General features: G+C 34.9%; 1 protein-coding gene across 1 annotated transcript in view; it reads left to right on the top strand.

The window, feature by feature from the left end:
* The window catches only part of LOC128861143 (myrosinase 1), a 31371-nt gene that overhangs the window by 2589 nt on the left and 9819 nt on the right, over positions 1–18963 (top strand). Inside the window, exon 2 of the mRNA XM_054099061.1 lies at positions 12810–12999. Within this exon, the coding sequence (XP_053955036.1) occupies positions 12810–12999 (190 nt within the window). The remainder of the gene's footprint in view (positions 1–12809; positions 13000–18963) is intronic.

Consider the following 18963-nt stretch of genomic DNA (forward strand, 5'->3'; position numbering starts at 1 on the left):
GCCACTTGGACAAGCATTTGCAGAGTAACACTTCGAAAAATTGGGTCAATGATTTTGGGCCCAAAAGTGTATTTAGCAAAAGTAAAAGCAAAAAGCATGTCCTTTTTAATAAGAATTCCGCTTTCATAAGTACGCGCATACCCTGGTGAAAGTTATATGAAAAATGTGAAAAAATTAGAGCTATGCATATTGTATATTGATTGGCATTATTGCTTTTCCGAATTTTTCTGGTTTTGAAATTTTTTTGTTAATTTTTACCTCGAAACTTGTTTTGCGCCTATTTTCCTCATTTCGGCCCCTTGAATCTTAAAGCAAAGTCGGAAATTGATTAGATTATTGAGAGTTTTTTGCTTGAAGCGCGTTTTCCGGTTTTGAGATTCTCTTAATATTCATCGACATTTTTCTTTTCTTTTTCCTTATTTTGGCCTTCGGTATTTTTGGTTTCGAATTAGAATTTTTCTATTTAACGCACCATTATATGGGTTCATGAATTCATTAGAGTAATGTTTTTAAAGCGTGTTCGTCAACTCTTTCCAGATTCGAGGTAAACAATTTTTTTTATCATTTTGGCTTTTGAAATTGCTTTTCATTGCATACACTTGAGTGAATGGTCCATATATATATTTTTTTAATCATATGTTTTTTTGATAGTGTCAGTTCTTTCCCGCTGGAAGTCTTGAGAGAAATTCAGAATCATATCTCCGCTGAAGAGAATCAAAGTTGATAATTATTGCTAGCTTATTGCTGTGTAGCCCAAACAGTGTGCTTATTGAAAAGAAGTCAAAATCATATTATATTTTGTGACGAAGCGCAGTACCTCTTTGTTCCAACTTGGAACCTTAGTATACATATATATAAGTATAGGTATACTCGTATATTTTCGTCTCGGCGGCTATGCTAACAAGTAGAAACCGTCACCAAATCACTGAAAAATTAATTTAACAGGACACGTTACTACGAAGCTAGCTGTGGCATCCCATGAAATCGATAATGGAAATGTTTGATCTTTCGAAGAAATCAGTAGTACACAGAAGAAAATTGATGTTTGTCCATTTTTGTGAATTTTTAAAAAGAAACCACTATGTGGACCACCCTTTATTGATCACTAATAGTTGATGGTAATAATAAGAGATACTGTAGATCTAAAATTTATGTTTTAGAATTGGTAAAAGTGGTTGCAAAAAAAAAAAGTTTAGTATTATACATTTGAGTTTAACCCAGTGCTGCTAAATTAAAATTCCTTTCGATGTTTCGTTGCTTGACATTTCCTGAATCCTGGACATAAGGAGTTAAACTAACTCCATAAATTAGATATATATATATAAATTCCAGACATAAATTAAAAAAAATATGAGTATTCCTAACATACATTCATGCGGGCCTGCTAAATAAGTAAATACAACAATGCTGACCAGTTTCTAATATCTCTTACTATCTCTTGCGGACCAAATTTCTGCTCCGAATATTTAATCATTAAATATTTATTTCTACGTCTCTTTAAAATCTTCTTTTATGAAACAATAAAGTACTCTATATGTCGACTTTTATCTTTCATAAATATGTAGAAAAATTCTTAGTTGACAGCATTGGGTTAAATGGGTTACAATTTTATTCCTTGATATATGAGACCTTTTTGTCATAAATAATATGTATTATTGTGTTAGTCAGTTGTATTATAAAAAACTTAATAAAATGTTAGAAATTCCCACCACTGGGCCGCTGGTTATATCATACATAATATAAAGTGCATATGAATGCCAAGAGTTTGAGCTCTAATTAGCCCAATTGAACAAAATTCTTCAAAATTTTACTCGATGATATATGTTTAGTATGCTGCTATGATTGCAGACCCAATGTTTATATTTTATTATACTGGGTTTCAACTGCGAATTCGTTGATATTCGCATGCAAAAATCTACTTGTGTGTGGCATATTCGTATTGTTGTTTAGTAATCCGAAGTTTATGCGGGCGATTCAAATTTCTCAGAAGCGAAACCAAAAGCTGGATTAAAAATATAATGCAATAAAATTTTTTTCGAGTAGTGAACTCTCTTCACAGTGCAATGGCGAGTTTCCGAATGCATTTTGTCTTGTCTTAAAAATCAGCTGCCGTTTAGGGGCCTCTTAAACTGCAGTAAAAAAGCGCCAATTTGAGACTAAACCAGCTCAGATCTGTCAACGTTATACGAGTTTGCGCTACATTTGTATTCTAATAGAGTACTAATACATACAAGTACAGTCCGTAACTCAAAGTAATCGGCTAACCGAATCTGCTAAATTTTATATACATCGCACTTTCTGACATTAAGATTATTAATATCACGAACCATGCATTGAGAAAAGCAATGTAGATAATTAAATCGTTTACTTTCATAAATTAAGCTGCCTTTAAGTAAAGTAAACTTGTGGTTGCTAGTCGCAGAGCTATTCCCTCAATCATGCCTTGTAAATCCGGAAATGAGTTGAGAAAAAATGTCAGTGGCTACATTATAAAGTTTGCGCAATTTGTGAAATATTAAAGCAATCACCATGGCAACACAACAACACAATTTAAATACAGTATATTCTCTCTGAAGCGGGCACTTAAGTGGACTGAAAAATTTTGGCGCTTATGAAAAATCGTAAAAAATAATAATTTGTGTCAGATGTTTAATATTTAATCAGTTGTATTTCCATACATAAATATTTGACCAAATAAATAGAAATTTCATTAATATATGTACATAGAGAAATACGAAAAATGTAAAAAACAAATTTTGTTATGCATTTTAAAGATTTTAAAAAGCCAGAAACGTTAGCTTGGCGAGAGTTTGCTTTAATTTAATTATATATCTTAGAGGTGTATTTGAAGATCAGTAAGCAATTCAAAGCATTTCAGAGATATAGAGAAGAAGGTTTTAGTTATAGCTAAATAAACCTTTTTATAAGAAATTAACTTGTCATCATCAGTTTCTATTGTAGTTCATCTTCAGAAGAATGGGCCAGTGATTATGAAGACTTTATTATCTTAATTAAGATAGTCATCGGGCGCTAAAAACTACTCAAATTAATCAGGTAATGGTCTTCGAAAGAAAAATTTATGGACCAATAAGACTGTATGACGGTACTTATCGAATGAGATATAATCATAAGCTGAAACCCCAGAAAGATAGTTTTGGTCGTTAACTTGCATTTGGTTCTGAATTAGATTCATAACGTTGGCGAATTGAGTAAGTGTTGAGGAAGCTCATCCTCCCCGGTCCAACCGCTATAGTCATTAGTCTGTTTTTCCAAAACAAGCTTTTCAATGCTTGTGGACTTACATCCACCAGACTTTGATATGAAATAAACAACATCTGAAAAATTTATTGGCAGCTCCAAAGGCAGAGTTAGTAAGCTGTCCGCACATGAGGGAACTAAAATGCCTTTGCTGGGTGAAAAAATTGCCTGCGCCCTGTTATGTCGACATTACCGACATTTTCCTTAACATCAAAAATGCCTGAAAGGAATCGACGAAACCAAAATTGCACTTAATTAGCTGTTAAAGTACTGACACCATAAACACCAGTCTGGCTTGCATTTTCGCCTTTATCAAAGAAAAACTGTAAATGTACCGAATTTTCTCTTTATTGAGTTCCATTGTTAACACCATGTAATTCACAACTGAATGGAACAAACAAAAAACAACAAATAATTATTTTAGTTTTAAATGTCCACTTGACAATGAGTATAAACTTTAAAATGTTTGATTAATGCTTTACGAGATATCGATCACTACAACCATCTACCGAGAAAATAATGGATTTCTTTTTCTCCAAACTAATATTTCGAACTGAATTAAGAAATAAAAAATGGAGTACTTGTTTCAAAGGGTTTCTGGTATTTTCTTTGAAATTGCCTCATCTATATTGTTTTTTGTTTTTTGGGTGTTATCCAGAGTATTCTTAGCAAAAGAGTGGCTTCTGTCTACTCTCAAGTGAATGGCAATCAAAAACTTTCTCCGCTGGCTTTCTTTAAAAAATCCAACTGAACTTCTATTTATAAGGCTACATATATTTTTCTTCAAATGTATTTGGATGTGCATATAAATACATATGTACACTGGTAAGTTTAAGTTGAAACCAACCTAGACGAGAAGTGAAACCCAAATTTTTGTTTCAAGGTCGAAGCACCTTCTATTGTTTTTATTGATGTCATAATTAATTTTTTTTATGTACTGTGTGCATGCATGTATGTATTTACACAGTTGCAACATTAGGAATTTTTTCATTAGTATTTTTTAAAATATGTGCATGTGAAGTTTCTGGTCAAACATTTTGTTTTTTTCATACAAACAACAACGAATGTTTAATTTATGCTAACCAAAAGTGAATTTATTTTTCCCACTTCACACTAAAGAACAAAAAAAAAATAAAAAATGCAAACAACAATAAGCTTGTATAGTCGGATGCATGTCTCAGAGTTTTTTTAGATTTTAGATAAGATTGCATTAAATTTATTATACTAGATTTGCTTCAGAAAAAAATGAATACATCTTATCACTTTGAATTGCATTAAAGATTGAGGATACTGTAAAACAACTCATTTTTATTACCTTAATTTTGCTTTATATTGCAATGCAAACAATAAGTGCATTCTGTACGATAAGTAGCAGTAATAAATTACTGGGAGGCAATACGGGCGTGCGTTTGAAGAAATTTAACTAGATTGTTTTACTTTGATTTATTGTGCAATTTAATAGATTTGGTTTGAAAAATATGGAAACTTATGCAAGAAATTTAAATATTTTTAAATGTACTTCATAGTAGTCACTTGCACTACAGAAAGTGACAATTCTTGATATTCCGATTTTTTCATCTACAATCTAAATTTATACAACTTTACTTAAAACTAATGTATCTAAGTGTAAATAATAACTTTAGAATAGTCATTTGCATTTCCGAAAGCAGGAAATTCACTTCAGTTGCATTTTAGATGATGTTCTATAACCTTAATTATTGACAAAAAGTTGTGCTTTTGCGCTTTTAAAGTTGGCGTGCTGTGTCTATTCTGAGTTGTGATACGAATATAGCACGTAAAAGCTTTTGGAGCAATGTAGTCTGGTTCTTGTGAAAAAATGTCGTGCATTCGTTATACGGAGAAAATGCGCAGCATCTTCAGGGAAAAAATGATAAAAAATCAAAAATTTTGTAATGTTGATGAAAATTTGTTGAATTTATATAAATCATATACACAGCCTTAGGCTTGGATTACTAAGATCATAATCTTTGCTGTACAAGGTGGCGCAAAAGTAATCAATCAATGTTTTTGAATTACTTTTTACTAATAGGTCTATTTATAAGTTCGTGCGGTTTTACAACAGATGGCGTAACTTGATTATTATTCCATCGATCCACATTTCCAAACATTCATTGGAGAGCTACTGTCGTAAGGCACAAACGTCAGTATAAGTTTTTTATTTGAAGCGTAAACAACAATATTTTTACCACACTTGAAAATGTCGAATTTCGTGCCAAATAATGTGTTTTTGCGGGGAATTCTTCTTCATTATTTTAATATGAAGAAAAAAGCAGCCGAAAGTCATCGTATCTTGGTGGAAGTTTATGGTGAGCATGCTCTATCTGAGCGAACGTGCCAGAAGTGGTTTGCACGCTTTAAAAGTGGTGATTTTGGCTTGGAAGACGAAGAACGCGAGGGTGCGCCGCCAAAGTTCATGGATACCGAATTGGAGGAATTGCTCGATCAAGATCCGGCTCAAACGCAAGAAGAGGTTGCAAAAACTTTGGGAGTTGATCAATCAACCATTTCCAAACGTTTAAAAGCCATGGGAATGATCCGAAAGGTAGGCCATTGGGTGCCGTATGAATTGAAGCCAAGAGACGTTGAACGCCGTTTTATGGCATGCGAACAACTGCTTCAACGGCACAAAAGAAAGGGTTTTTTGCATCGAATTGTGACTGGCGATGAAAAGTGGGTCCATTACGACAATCCAAAACGTCGGGCAACGTATGGATACCCTGGCCATGCTTCAACATCGACGTCGGCGCAGAATATTCATGGCCTGAAGGTTATGCTGTGTATCTGGTGGGACCAGCTGGGTGTTGTGTATTATGAGCTACTGAAACCGAATGAAACGATTACGGGGATGTCTACCGACGACAATTGATGCGTTTGAGCCGAGCACTGCGAGAAAAACGGCCGCAATACGCCGATAGACACGACAAAGTTATTTTGCAACATGACAATGCTCGGCCACATGTTGCACAAGTGGTCAAAACATACTTAGAAACGCTCAAATGGGATGTCCTACCCCACCCGCCGTATAGTCCAGACCTTGCGCCATCCGATTACTATCTCTTCCGATCGATGCAACATGGCCTGGCTGACCAGCACTTCCGTAATTACGATGAAGTCAAAAAATGGATCGATTCGTGGATTGCGGCAAAACCGACCGAATTTTTCACAAAGGGAATCCGTGAATTGCCAGAAAGATGGGAAAAAGTAGTAGTAAGCGATGGACAATATTTTGAATATTAAATTTGTAACCATTTTACGTCAATAAAGTTTCAAATTTCGAAAAAAAACCGCACGAACTTATTCATAGTCCTATTATATAAAACAATATTTCGAGTGATAGAAATCTTTATTTTGATTAATTTTGTGCCCCTTGGTAGAATGAACTATATTTGCCAAAAAAAAAAAAAAAAAAAAAAATTAAATTAAAAAAGAAATGAGCAACTAGTTAAAACTTGTCGATATGCAGTGCCTTTATAATAATTTTGGGGAGTTTGGTGCGTGGCTAACATTTGGAAGTGTTCGGGTTGATGGAAATAGTTGACCAAATGACAAACTTTCGAGTGTATTTCCACCATGAAAAAGCTCCTCATAAAACACAATCTGTCGTTCAGAGGCGGCATAAAGCTGTAGGCCCTTCCATTTTTGGAAAACATCAAGACGCTCAACACAAAAAGGAGGAGAAGCTCGACGAAACCCCCGAAAAGGGTGTACGCGCCAATTATATACATATATGTAGGTATGTTGTGTTATGCCAATAAATTAGTTAATCAGCGAAATTATACATCTGTGAAATCTTACAATATAAGCGAAATCATGTTCCTGAGTCACTCGGCACTACAAAATACGTCACCTCACCGCATTCCAATAATTTCAATTACATAACTTTTTTCATCGAGACCGAACCGATTGCCTCTTCTTTTTGCACTTCCTAATATTCGGGCAATTAAAAGTATAAAGAAAATTAATGTTTCGCGCTAGGAATTTTTACGCTACAATGCGTAAAATCCATTAATTTTAAATATAACATTATTATGACGATAATATGAAGCGCATGTTAATTAAATATATCGGTGTTAATTATATAATTAAATCATGTGGTACTCAAATGCGTACAAATATTCTAAAAATAACTTTATACACATAAAATACACTTAAAATCTAATTGAAGCATTTTCTATTAAGGAAATCGAGCGATTGTATACGTCATTGTCATAATCTTAAATTAAGTTTACCAGTTAATTGTAATTTGTGGCACTTACAACGACCTTCACAACAATGCATGTACCAACCATTATCAGCTTCACATACTTACATAGGTTCAACGTGCAGATATGTACAATACAAATGCAAAACAAAGAACTCAAGGTAAATTTGTACAACTCTCGCAATGAATCAGGTTGACGATTTATCCAAAAATTTACGCAAATTATCCAATTGAAATACATTTGGAGGCATTACCGCTTCTAAAATCTACATATGTATGCACGTACCAATGTGCGTGCACTAGCAGTGATTTTTGTTTGTACAAATACATAAAGTATACAAGTGGGTAATTTACAAGTACATACAATGGACAATGTCAGGCACTCAGGTTGTTAACTCTATGAACACATTACCTTTTCGGCACGAACTGAAGAATTCAAACGACTGTTTTTCTATATATGTATGTATATGTGTAAGTATCAAATGCTTACAACAGCTTACGAGCATTGACAATTTTTGGAATTCTTTATTTCCGAAAACGGTCAAATTAGATTTGAATGCATTAAATTTTAGCTCTGACCGCTATTTGAAAAACACCACCTAAATCCTTGAACTTTTTTAACATCTGTTAAAACTTCATATGGAGTACTGTAGATTCCTTATCGCCTTCACTTTATTTTAGCGCGTCTTTTTATTTTATCATTTACACAGTTATGACCTTAAATCTCTCTCAGCTAATCGGCGCTAATTAGAAAGAATAAAAGAAATAAATTCGTGGTCTCTCCAACACAGAGAATAGAATCTCGAGCGGATACCGCCTTGGATACATTTTTTCGCTGAAGAATTTGTATCCGTTCGTATTAAATGATGTAATCAGTAGAGTCATCGAATAAATATTCTGTGCATTATGGATATGATTCTGTAAATCGAATGCTCTGCTCACACTTGCCAGCGCCCAAAGGTACAAAAATCAAAAATTAGATATATTTGGCCTCGTTGACGAATCATCCAATGTGTCCGATGAATCTCATCAGGTGTTTAGAATCGATATCCTCCATCGAATTTGGGTCGGCTATAAAAGGTTACAGGAGTTAACGCAGATACGGATTCTGCAGCACACTTAGTCTTTCTCATCATGCCCTTATAACTATTAGGAAATGCTCGGCCCTCTTCTCAAAAAGCACAAGCCGGATCAAAGGAACATATAATCAGCCCAACCCAGCTCAATCTTAAGTTTATTGAAGGGTCTGGGTTTGGATGAGGTACATACTGTGATGAACAGAGGGCACAAAAACCCGAGGGTTTTTTTTCCAGAAAGAGCTTTCTTCGCTATATCTTGGCTCGCGAATTCACTTACTCTGATCAGGTTCTTCATTATTTTTGTGGGTACCCAGCTTTGGTGTTCAATATGTCTTTTGTACTGCGTTCCTTCTTAAAACAAAATATAAAGTTGATTTCTAAGTCTTCAGAAATTCATAGATTCGTCGGCATATTCAAGTGGCTTCAATATAACAATGAATCGTGACAATAGACAATATCAGATGATTTAAGAGAGAGTGAGACAAAATCGAGCTTCATGGGCTTATTAAGTCCTGGGCTATAAATTAAGGCAATGTTACTGCCAGCTAATCGTGGTTGACGGCATAGAAGCTTACTAACTTTTTACTATCTCTTAGCAGAGCATATCTAAGACTTCTAGTAGGACTGCTGACGGCTCCCTGCCTTTTGGCAGCACCCGGAATCAAGTGTACGATCACAATATACGATTTAGACTATGTTTCACTTAGACCGTATGGTGAAGGATAGTTACAAGGTTTGGAGTACGCCATTGACAAAGAATTGTAGTTCACCAAAGTGATAGCAGTATTCATTAACATTGGGGCTTAATATGATATACACCTCATAATTTTCTGTGACAGAAAGTTAATCTCCGCAGTAGAGCTGCGAAATTTATTGATGGTTCAGGCCCATCAACATTTGTAGGCTTCACGCTTGACTGTCGGTCATTTATATTTACATTAACTGTACACAAAAAACTTAACTAGCAGTGTACAAAAAAATGTCCTTGCCAAAAACGGTAACGGCTGTAATTGATTTCCTGTCAACATGAAAAAAAACTTAAACTAATAAGAAAGGAGATATTTTATAACTGTAAAATACTCACATTAGAATTTAAACGTAGCATGCACCCAAGATTATGCCGATAGTGATGAAAGAATTTAACCAATTTGGTGCGGCAGTGTCGATAGTCACAAAACCATCGATATTTTATAAAATAGCACCCACTATCGATACTATAGCCGATAGTTTTACAGCTCTGCTCCGCACAGTGCGATTACCTAGTTCACAGAAAGTTTACTTATATATAGCTACAGTATATTCTTCATATTCAATTTGGAAAATGAGAATAAAGATCTCACAAGTTTTAAGTATGTAAATATTTAATGAAATAATAAGAATTTAGTAAATAAAGCAATTAAATATAACTTAAAATATTACTTAACATATTCAGCTGGTTTCTCGTTAAGTTAACTCATTGATTTTACATAGTTCTAACTAACTGATTATGAATTAATTCAACTTAATGTGCAAATTTTTCTATTACCTGATCTCCAGGCGAGCAACCAGAATTTTTTTCTGGGAGAATTTTGTTTAAAACCGTTCTTAAAAAAAGATTAGTAATAATAAAAATATGTTTTTAATGAACTCTAAACCCCTCGCGCGCATGCTAATCTCTGAAATTTACTTGTAAGCAAAATGATTAATAGGTGATAGAAATATTTCTATTGTGATGAAATTGTGTTGTGAGAGAATATTAGTTTATTTTTTTATTATGTAATATAGTTTTATATTTTGAACTGCTATTGCAGTTAATATTCTAATGAGTTGGTAGTAATTTATAATGGGAATTGTTATTTTCACATTGCGTGTAATTTAGTCTATGAATACATAAATTATTTTTATATGCTTATAAGGTAATTTAAAAAATTAATTCGAGATGAAAGCAACAATTTCAAAAAAATATTTTTCCTGATCGAAACGCACCGGGTGGGCCTATATGTGGTTCATCCTTCGAATCTTTTGGCTTCCATTTCTGCTTCTCGGATAGTGAATGAAAAATAGTTTTGTCTGCAATTCTTAACCGGCTTATGAAATAATGAAATTTATTGGGAATAGTAAATATACTCAGTGTGCAACTGCATGAGCTTACTATTCTCATTCAAAGCATAGTTCTTCCCATAGCGTTACCGAACGACGTGGTTCAACTCAATTTTAATGCTATGGTTCCATTATCTTTAACTCCGATCAGATTTATGGATATGACAATTTGGATGGTCCGAGTTTCATAGCACACAAATACCACTATCAAAAGTTTTAAATTTTTTTATAACATTTTTGGTAGTTGCAAAGAGGAATATTATATTTTTCCTGATTAAATAACCGTATTAAATATACAGTGCACTCGCGGTAACTCGAATAGCCGCTAAGTCGAACGACGTGCTAACTCGAACACATTTTTCCCCCTATTGACTTCTTTGTAACTCGAACAATAAAAAAGCGCTATAACTCGAACAAAAAAACAAATTTATTTGTACACACATTCTTTTCAAACATGTACATTTTGTACATAGATACATATGTAATAGTATATGTATATAAATTATATGTATACTAGTGTATTGTCCATATGAATATTTCGGCGTTAATATCCCGTTAGTTTTCTGGGAACAACATCTTGCATTGACCAAATTGCTTTAAATTTGTCATTTGTAGTATATCAGTGCACGTGAGTAATGGATCGTAAAAGGTTGAAGTGTTTAACATTAAAAGAGAGGGCTGAAGTCCTTAACAAAATTAAACGTGGACGTAGTGTTACTTCTCTAGCGAAGGAATATGGGGTAGCCAAGTCCACCATAAGTCTTATAAAAAAGAAAGATAAGGCAATTTATGGCTTGCACTAACGCTACCGGCAACCATAAGCTTAAACTTCTCGTTATTGACAAAGCAAGAAATCCTCGTGTTTTCAAAAATTTTAACTGTCCGGTGGAGTACAAAAATTCCAAATCAGCCTGGATGACTTCGGCGATTTTCAAAGACTGGTTTCATAATTCGTTCGTGCCGCAGGTAAAATCCAGATTCATTAAAACAATTTTTTTAACCAAGTTAAATGACTTTAATATTTAGGTAAGAAAAAATTTGAAAGATGGGGATTACCTGAGAAGGCTCTTCTTCTAATTGATAATGCCCCATCACATCCCAACGAAATCGAATTAAAGTCCGAGGATGGTTTAATTTTAACTATGTTTATGCCGCCGAATGTGACACCATTGATCCAGCCAATGGACCAAAATGTAATTCGTGTAACGAAACTATACCACAGAAATTTTCTACTGGCTTCCATTTTCAACAATCGATCGATGACTGTTTTTTTAACATAGCACACTCAATTGATAAGTCGAACAAATTCGATAAATCGAACAGCGCCTGTTTTAATTAGTTCGAGTTATCGCGAGTGCACTGTATTTAGGAAAGGTTTTCCGGTAGGACAGAGAGTGCCATCCTGAAAAAATATGGAAACATTGAACTTGCTGCTTTGCTAGCTCAACTTTGCAGGCATAAAATCATTAAAACCATCAGTTTTGAAAAAGGTTTAAAATTGAACTGAATAATAAAGTGAATTGGAGCTTCTCTATCTTTAAGAGAAAACTCTGAAGAATACTCTGCATTGATACAAGATATAATCGTTGGGGCCAACGATCCTTCAAGCGAAAGTACCATATAAGCCATCGTCTGTGATCTGCAGATTAAATTCTGCAATGAAATCATTGCCACCCTAAGTTTACTATGAGTCAACAGCAGTTCTGAGCTTTGAGGACAGCTTTATCATCCTTTGAGGTAAAAAATTCATAAAGAAATTGCATCCAGCTTCTACGAATCTCCGGTCACAAAGACATAGGCGGAGCGAGTTTGTTGCTTTTAAACTAAGAATCTGAGGTCTTCATGGAGGTGAGACAATACACTCAAAAAGGAGCTCAGAAGAGGTGAGCAAAAGTTATGGGATTTAAGCTGGCACCACAATTTATTTGGGTAATTCTTACTCAAAGTGCGAGACTGATCTCTAAGGCTGAGTTTGAATTTACAGAGGCAAGGAGCGAGTTTAACAACTAGCTCCTAATTATTTTATTTTCTATCAAATGACAATATGATTGAATTTTGGACGGATGTATTGAAAATCGCATTAGTTATGTGATATTTTATTTATAGTTTTATTTTGTTTACATTGCCACTAAATAAATTTGTATTTGAATTTTTTATTAATTTATTTGCAGCCACCCACCAAAAGGACGCAGCTTTCCGCCCGACTTCATTTGGGGCGTTGGTACATCAGCATATCAAATTGAAGGTGGTTGGAATGCCTCCGACAAAGGTGAATCGATATGGGATCATTTAACGCACACTTATCCGGAAAAAATTGTGGATCAGTCAAATGGTGATATTTCCTCAGACAGTTATCATCAGGTATGTACATATAAGTATGTATAGTATGTGTGCCATAATTACCTTACTCAAAAAAAAAAAACAATGATTTTTAAGTGGCATAGTCTATTCAAGCAAGGTAGGGAGCCAATTAGGCACGACCAGCGCTCATGTGGGCCAATTCAGGCCACCACTTTGAACGTCAATTGAGCTTTGAATATATGTAGCGAAAACAGCGATGAATTTATGAATCGGATTTACTGAAGTGAACTTCAGGCATAGCAGGAGTCGATGCAGCATAGCCTAACAACAACAAACGTCTGGAAAATGTGGGTACAATTTGTAGAAATTCAGTCGAGTTCATTATTACAAAAAAATGCTAATAAGCAAAAGATATGGGGAAAGGACACGCGGTGTGCTTTTCTTCACGTGGCCTGGCTAGGCCTCGAACCACCATTATTATATATAAAAATTAAAATGAGGTATAAATAAACTTTATGGGAAATTTGAGAAATGTATTGGGCTTCTCCTGCACTCCTGCAGCGAACTCTTGATCACCCCTCGTAACCTATGTAATTAGAAGCTTCAAAAAGAAATAGCCATTGAAACATTCGAAATCCATGCGAATAAGACTTCCATATCACTACATATTATAAAACAAAGTCGCTTTTTCTGTCCCTATGTCCCCTTATACGCTTAAATCTTTAAAACTACGCAACGGATTTTGATGCGGTTTTTTTTTAAAGATAGATTGATTGAAGAGGAAGGTTTATATCTATATAATGTGAAGAAATATATAAAGGGGGCGTGGCAATCGGTCAAAATGTGGCAAAAAAACATAATTTTTTGTTTTCACGGCCATAAATCATAAACGAATCAACCAATTAAAATGAAACTTTCTTGAAGTTTAACTTTGAAATATTTACTTTCGTTCTGCATCAAAAAAAATAATTGATTTATTTGTTATTTAACCAAAATTGTTTAAACAAAAGCAGCTCTTTTTCCAAAAAAAGCTGTTTGTGTGTGTGTTCGCTGTCAACCGAATGAAGCAACAGGCGTTAAGCGATAATCTCACCACACCTCATTAATGTTGAATTACATCGTATGGTGACGTATGTATGTATGTATTTACGAACCGCTCGCATTATTTCATTTCGGACGTATGTACATATGTATCTATGTATGTACTGAATTCCATGTAATTATATGTACATACAATTTTACAGCGAAATAAAACGCTATTTTCAGGTTCTATATTAGTAAATCGCACATAATTAAAATACAATTTTTGAATAGTTTTTATTGATTCGGAGCGCGTTTAGTTTGCTATCAATTCCATACAATAACATTTTTTGTCATTTACTTTTTACGACAACTAATAGCTTATTTTCGAAGCGATTTCAACAAATGGGTACAACATTAATCCTTATCCAATTAAATACCTTAAATACATTGTTGTTTTCATATACAGTCCTGTGCAAAAAAAACCGGACAGTCTGAAAACTCCATTTTTTGAAGTAGTATGGATTTTATCAAATATGTTTGAATGTGGTTATATTCCATTGTGTTTTTAATACAAAAGTATGAAATAAAATCAATAAATTTCATACGTGTTTTTAATATTTTCATACTTTATTTGTTTTAGCATAGTCAATAGCGAATGTTTTATTATTAGTTTATCCTTATTATATAATCTTACAGCTAATTAATTCAAAACAAAATTAATTATTTCATTATAAATGTTATGATTTGAAGTTTTAATACTTGGTTGCACCGCCTTTCGCCTTAATTACCGCTTTAATACGTCTCGGCATTGATGTAACCAGGGTTTGCAACAATTCCTCCGAAATATCGTTGTGCCAAGTGTCCATTATAATGTTATCCAGGTCAGTTTTGTTCTTCGGCTTTTTTTCAGCTGCCTGCTTCTTTACAATGGCCCAGAGGTTTTCAATTGGGTTTTGGTCGGGACTGTTACCCGGCCATTCCAATTGGACAATTCCGTTTTTTCCCATAAATTCTTTTACCTGCAACAAATAAGGAATAAATCATTGGTTTTTTGATTCGACATTTAAACAAAACACTCGGGAGATTTAACAAAAATCATAACTTACTTTGTGAAATCGGTGGCATGGCGCAGAATCATCCTGAAATATAACGTCCGTTCTTAGAGAATACTGCTCCTCAATGACAGGTATTAAATGCCTATTTAAAATTGAAATGTAAGCATCTCCGTTCACCCGACCATCAATAAGAGTCAGTGTTTTCGTTCCGTCATAGCTGAAGCAGCCCCATACCATTCTACCAACTGACTGTCTTACAGTAGGCAGTATGCATCCAGTTTTATATCCTTCGCCAGATCTGCGCCTCACATGGTGGATACCATCCGATCCAAAGAGGTTAAACTTGGATTCATCCGAAAAAATCACATTCTTCCAGTGCTCGACAGTCCAGTTTTCATGAGTTTTGGCCCATCGGTATCGTTTTTGACGCATTTTTTCGTTCAAAAACGGCTTTTTTGCGGGATGTCTTCCTACAAAACCGGCATTTATCATTCTCCTACGCACAGTAGATGAATCTATTTCGATGCCAGTTGCATCCAAGAACTCCTTCCTGATGTCTGCCGAAGATTTGAAACGGTCCTGGATACACATCCGCTTAATCATCCGGTCTTCAGCAGGCGACGTCTTTTTTCGTCGTCCAGATCCTTTCTTTCGCTCCGTTGAAGCCGTTTCTGCAAATTTCTTTAAAAAATCGGCAACAGATGATTTGCTGAAGCCTACTTTAGCAGCAATTTGACGGTACGGACAATTTTTGCTATGATAGTGCAATAATTTGCCCCTTAACGACAGCTCCCGTTTGCTTCGATCTTGGCATATTTTTGATATTAACACTTGCCACGTATCAACTATTTCACTTATTGGTTAAATTATGATACAAATTAATTCAAAACTGTTCTATTAATACACAAAAAAAGCTACTTACCGCCAAGAAGCTTTATACTCAAGCTATAGAAATTTAAATAGGGTAAATTAGCTGTCCGGTTTTTTTTGCACAGGACTGTAGATCTATGTATATGGCTCTTTACAGCATATAATTAAAAACAATATTTTTGAAGATATTTCATCAGTAATTAGTAATTGAGATCTACCGGAAAAATTGCGTTAGCTGTTGCGTCATCCGGCATTGCCGCTACTCTTTTGGAAAGAGTCTTTTGGAAAGAGGCCGAACCACACACTCTACAATGAAGCACCCGCTGAAAATCGCCACCTATGATGATAACAGCGTCTGTAGTGTTTCTAGACAGAGCAATACAGGAAAATTGATGCGTGACTGCTCATTAATAGTCTGGGACGAAGCTACCATGTCAAACAAGACGTCTGTGGAAGCACTGGATAGGACAATGCGCGATTTGCGCAACAAAAATGCACCTATGGGTGGATGTACAATTCTGTTCTCAGGAGATTTCCATCAAATCCTACCAGTTGTGACTCGAGGAACACGTGCTGACGAAATAAATGCTTCGCTAAAAAGATCCCACCTTTAGTCGTATGTCAATAAATTAGAGCTTAAAACTAATATGAGGATTTCGTCATCTTCACGTGAGAACAGGCTATTTCCAGAGATGCTGCTAAAAGTTGGCAATGGAGAATTAACACAAAGTGAGGGAAGGATTAACCTAGAAAACCTTTGTGTTTTGATAGACAACATCCAAGAGTTAGTCAACAATGTCTATCCAGACATTGATAACATAAGTTATAAGACAATATCTTGGTTTAAAGAAAGAGCTATTCTGTCACCAACTAACGAACAAGTAGATAAAGTAAATAACTTGATTATTTCAAAGATTGATGCGCCGACGAAAATATACTACTCGGTCGATACTGTTCTCGATTTGGAAGAAGCTGTTCAATTTCCTACAGAATTTCTAAATTCTTTGAAACCGTCTGGACTCCCTCCTCACAAAATGGAGCTGAAAATAGGTTGTCCTGTTATTTTATTAAGAAACCTAAGTCCACCTAAACTTTGCAATGGCACGCGTTTGATGGTAAAATCACTGAAAACTTTCATAATAGAGTGCACAATACTCACAGGATGTGGTACCGGAGAAGATGTATTGATTCCCCGAATCCCTCTGATACCATCGGATCTACCATTCCAATTTAAACGCTTACAATTTCCGGTAAAGACATCTTTTGCAATAACCATTAATAAATCTCAGGGTCAAACCTTCAACGTTGCAGGCTTAGATTTGAGTGTTGACTGTTTTTCACATGGCCAACTGTATGTCGCTCTTTCAAGAGTAACCTCTAGAGAAAACATGCTTGTATTGTCTAATGACAAGAAGGCTATGAACGTTGTATATAAAGACATTCTGTAATATAGTAATTGTTGCAAAAATAAAATAAATACATATGTAAAAATGCAAAAAGTTAATATGCAAAAATGTAGGGTATGAATTTAGATATCCCAAAGATAGCAGGAAATCTTCATGCTATAAAGAAAGGGGAATTGTTTTACTCCAAATTTAACGCGTGCGGGCCACGGGCAATAATGAATAAGCCAAAACTACTGGATCGATTTTAATCATTTTTTCAGTGAGTTACATAGGGTATATATTTTATACCCGTGCGAAGCTGGGCGGGTTGCTAGTATGTATATATATATTTGTGCCTAGGGGTAAATATTATAATCTTGTCCACATAACGGTTGCATGTAACAGGCATAAAGCAACCAAGACAGATATTAACGCATATAACATATACCAAATTCCTCAGAATGATGAGAGGAGTCGGGTAAGCTACATATGTATGTGTGTCTGTTGGTCCACCCGTTCGTCCGTGCGTACGATAACTCGAGCTTTGGTACACATATTACTCTTTATCTAAGGGCGAAATTGAGCACTAGCCCCGTCCACATTTTAAAATAAAGCAAGAATGTGCTTTCATGTTATGTATACATACATATATAAAGCCAAATTAGCTACATTTGGTACAAATATTTTTTTTTTTATTTCCTTGACAATAAATTGAATACAAAAAATTAATTACTTATTGGGATACCCGCCAGGGGGGTAATACTCATATGCAACACAATTGATCTACATACATACCTACATACCTTCTACTCAAATATGAACGAGACGGTATCAATAAAACGCTCCGCGGATGACATATGGCAAAAATAAATTTTTTGGTTTTTGGTAGGACTGTTATAAGACTACATGGCAAATTTCAGCGTGATATGTCACATAGTTTGTTTTCTGTGCTACTTTAAACAAGTCAAGCTCGAGTATGTTCTTCGAATTCTCTTTTATGACTTCAATTGTCTCAAAATGTTTTCCACGGAGGGGCAAATTGAGCTTGGGAAACAGGAAAAAGTCACATGGAGCCATATCAGGCGAATACGGTGCTTGCGGAACGATATTAACATTATTTTTGTTCAAATAATCGCGAACAAGACGTGATGTGTGAGCTGGTGCATTATCGTGATGCAAGAACCATGACTTGTTGTTCCACAATTCCTTCCTTTTAAGACGAATGTTCTCGCGCAAACGCTTTAAAACGTCTAAATAATATTCAGCGTTAACCGATTTTGCGACTTGTGCGATTTTCAAACACAATTTCCTTTACTTTTCCGATGTTTTCGTCGTTTACTGATGTTGCTGGACGACGTTCATGAGGCAAGTTTTCAACCGATGTACGGCCCTCTTTGAACGATTTGTACCACTGGAAAACACGTGCACGCGATAGAGCAGAGTCCCCATAGGTTGTCTGCAACATTTTTAAGGCGTCTGAAGCCGAAATTTTGTTGGAATAATAAAATTTCAAACAAATTCTTTGAATTTCCATCGTTAAATTCGAAGAACACACTCGAGCTTGACTTGTTTACAGTAGCACAGAAAACAAACTATGTGACATATCACGCTGAAATTTGCCATGTAAGCTTATAACAGTCCTACCAAAAAACAAAAAATTTATTTTTGGCATATGTCATCCGCGGACCGTT

The sequence above is a fragment of the Anastrepha ludens genome, chromosome 4, assembly GCF_028408465.1.
Source record: "Anastrepha ludens isolate Willacy chromosome 4, idAnaLude1.1, whole genome shotgun sequence".
NCBI classification, from domain to species: domain Eukaryota; kingdom Metazoa; phylum Arthropoda; class Insecta; order Diptera; family Tephritidae; genus Anastrepha; species Anastrepha ludens.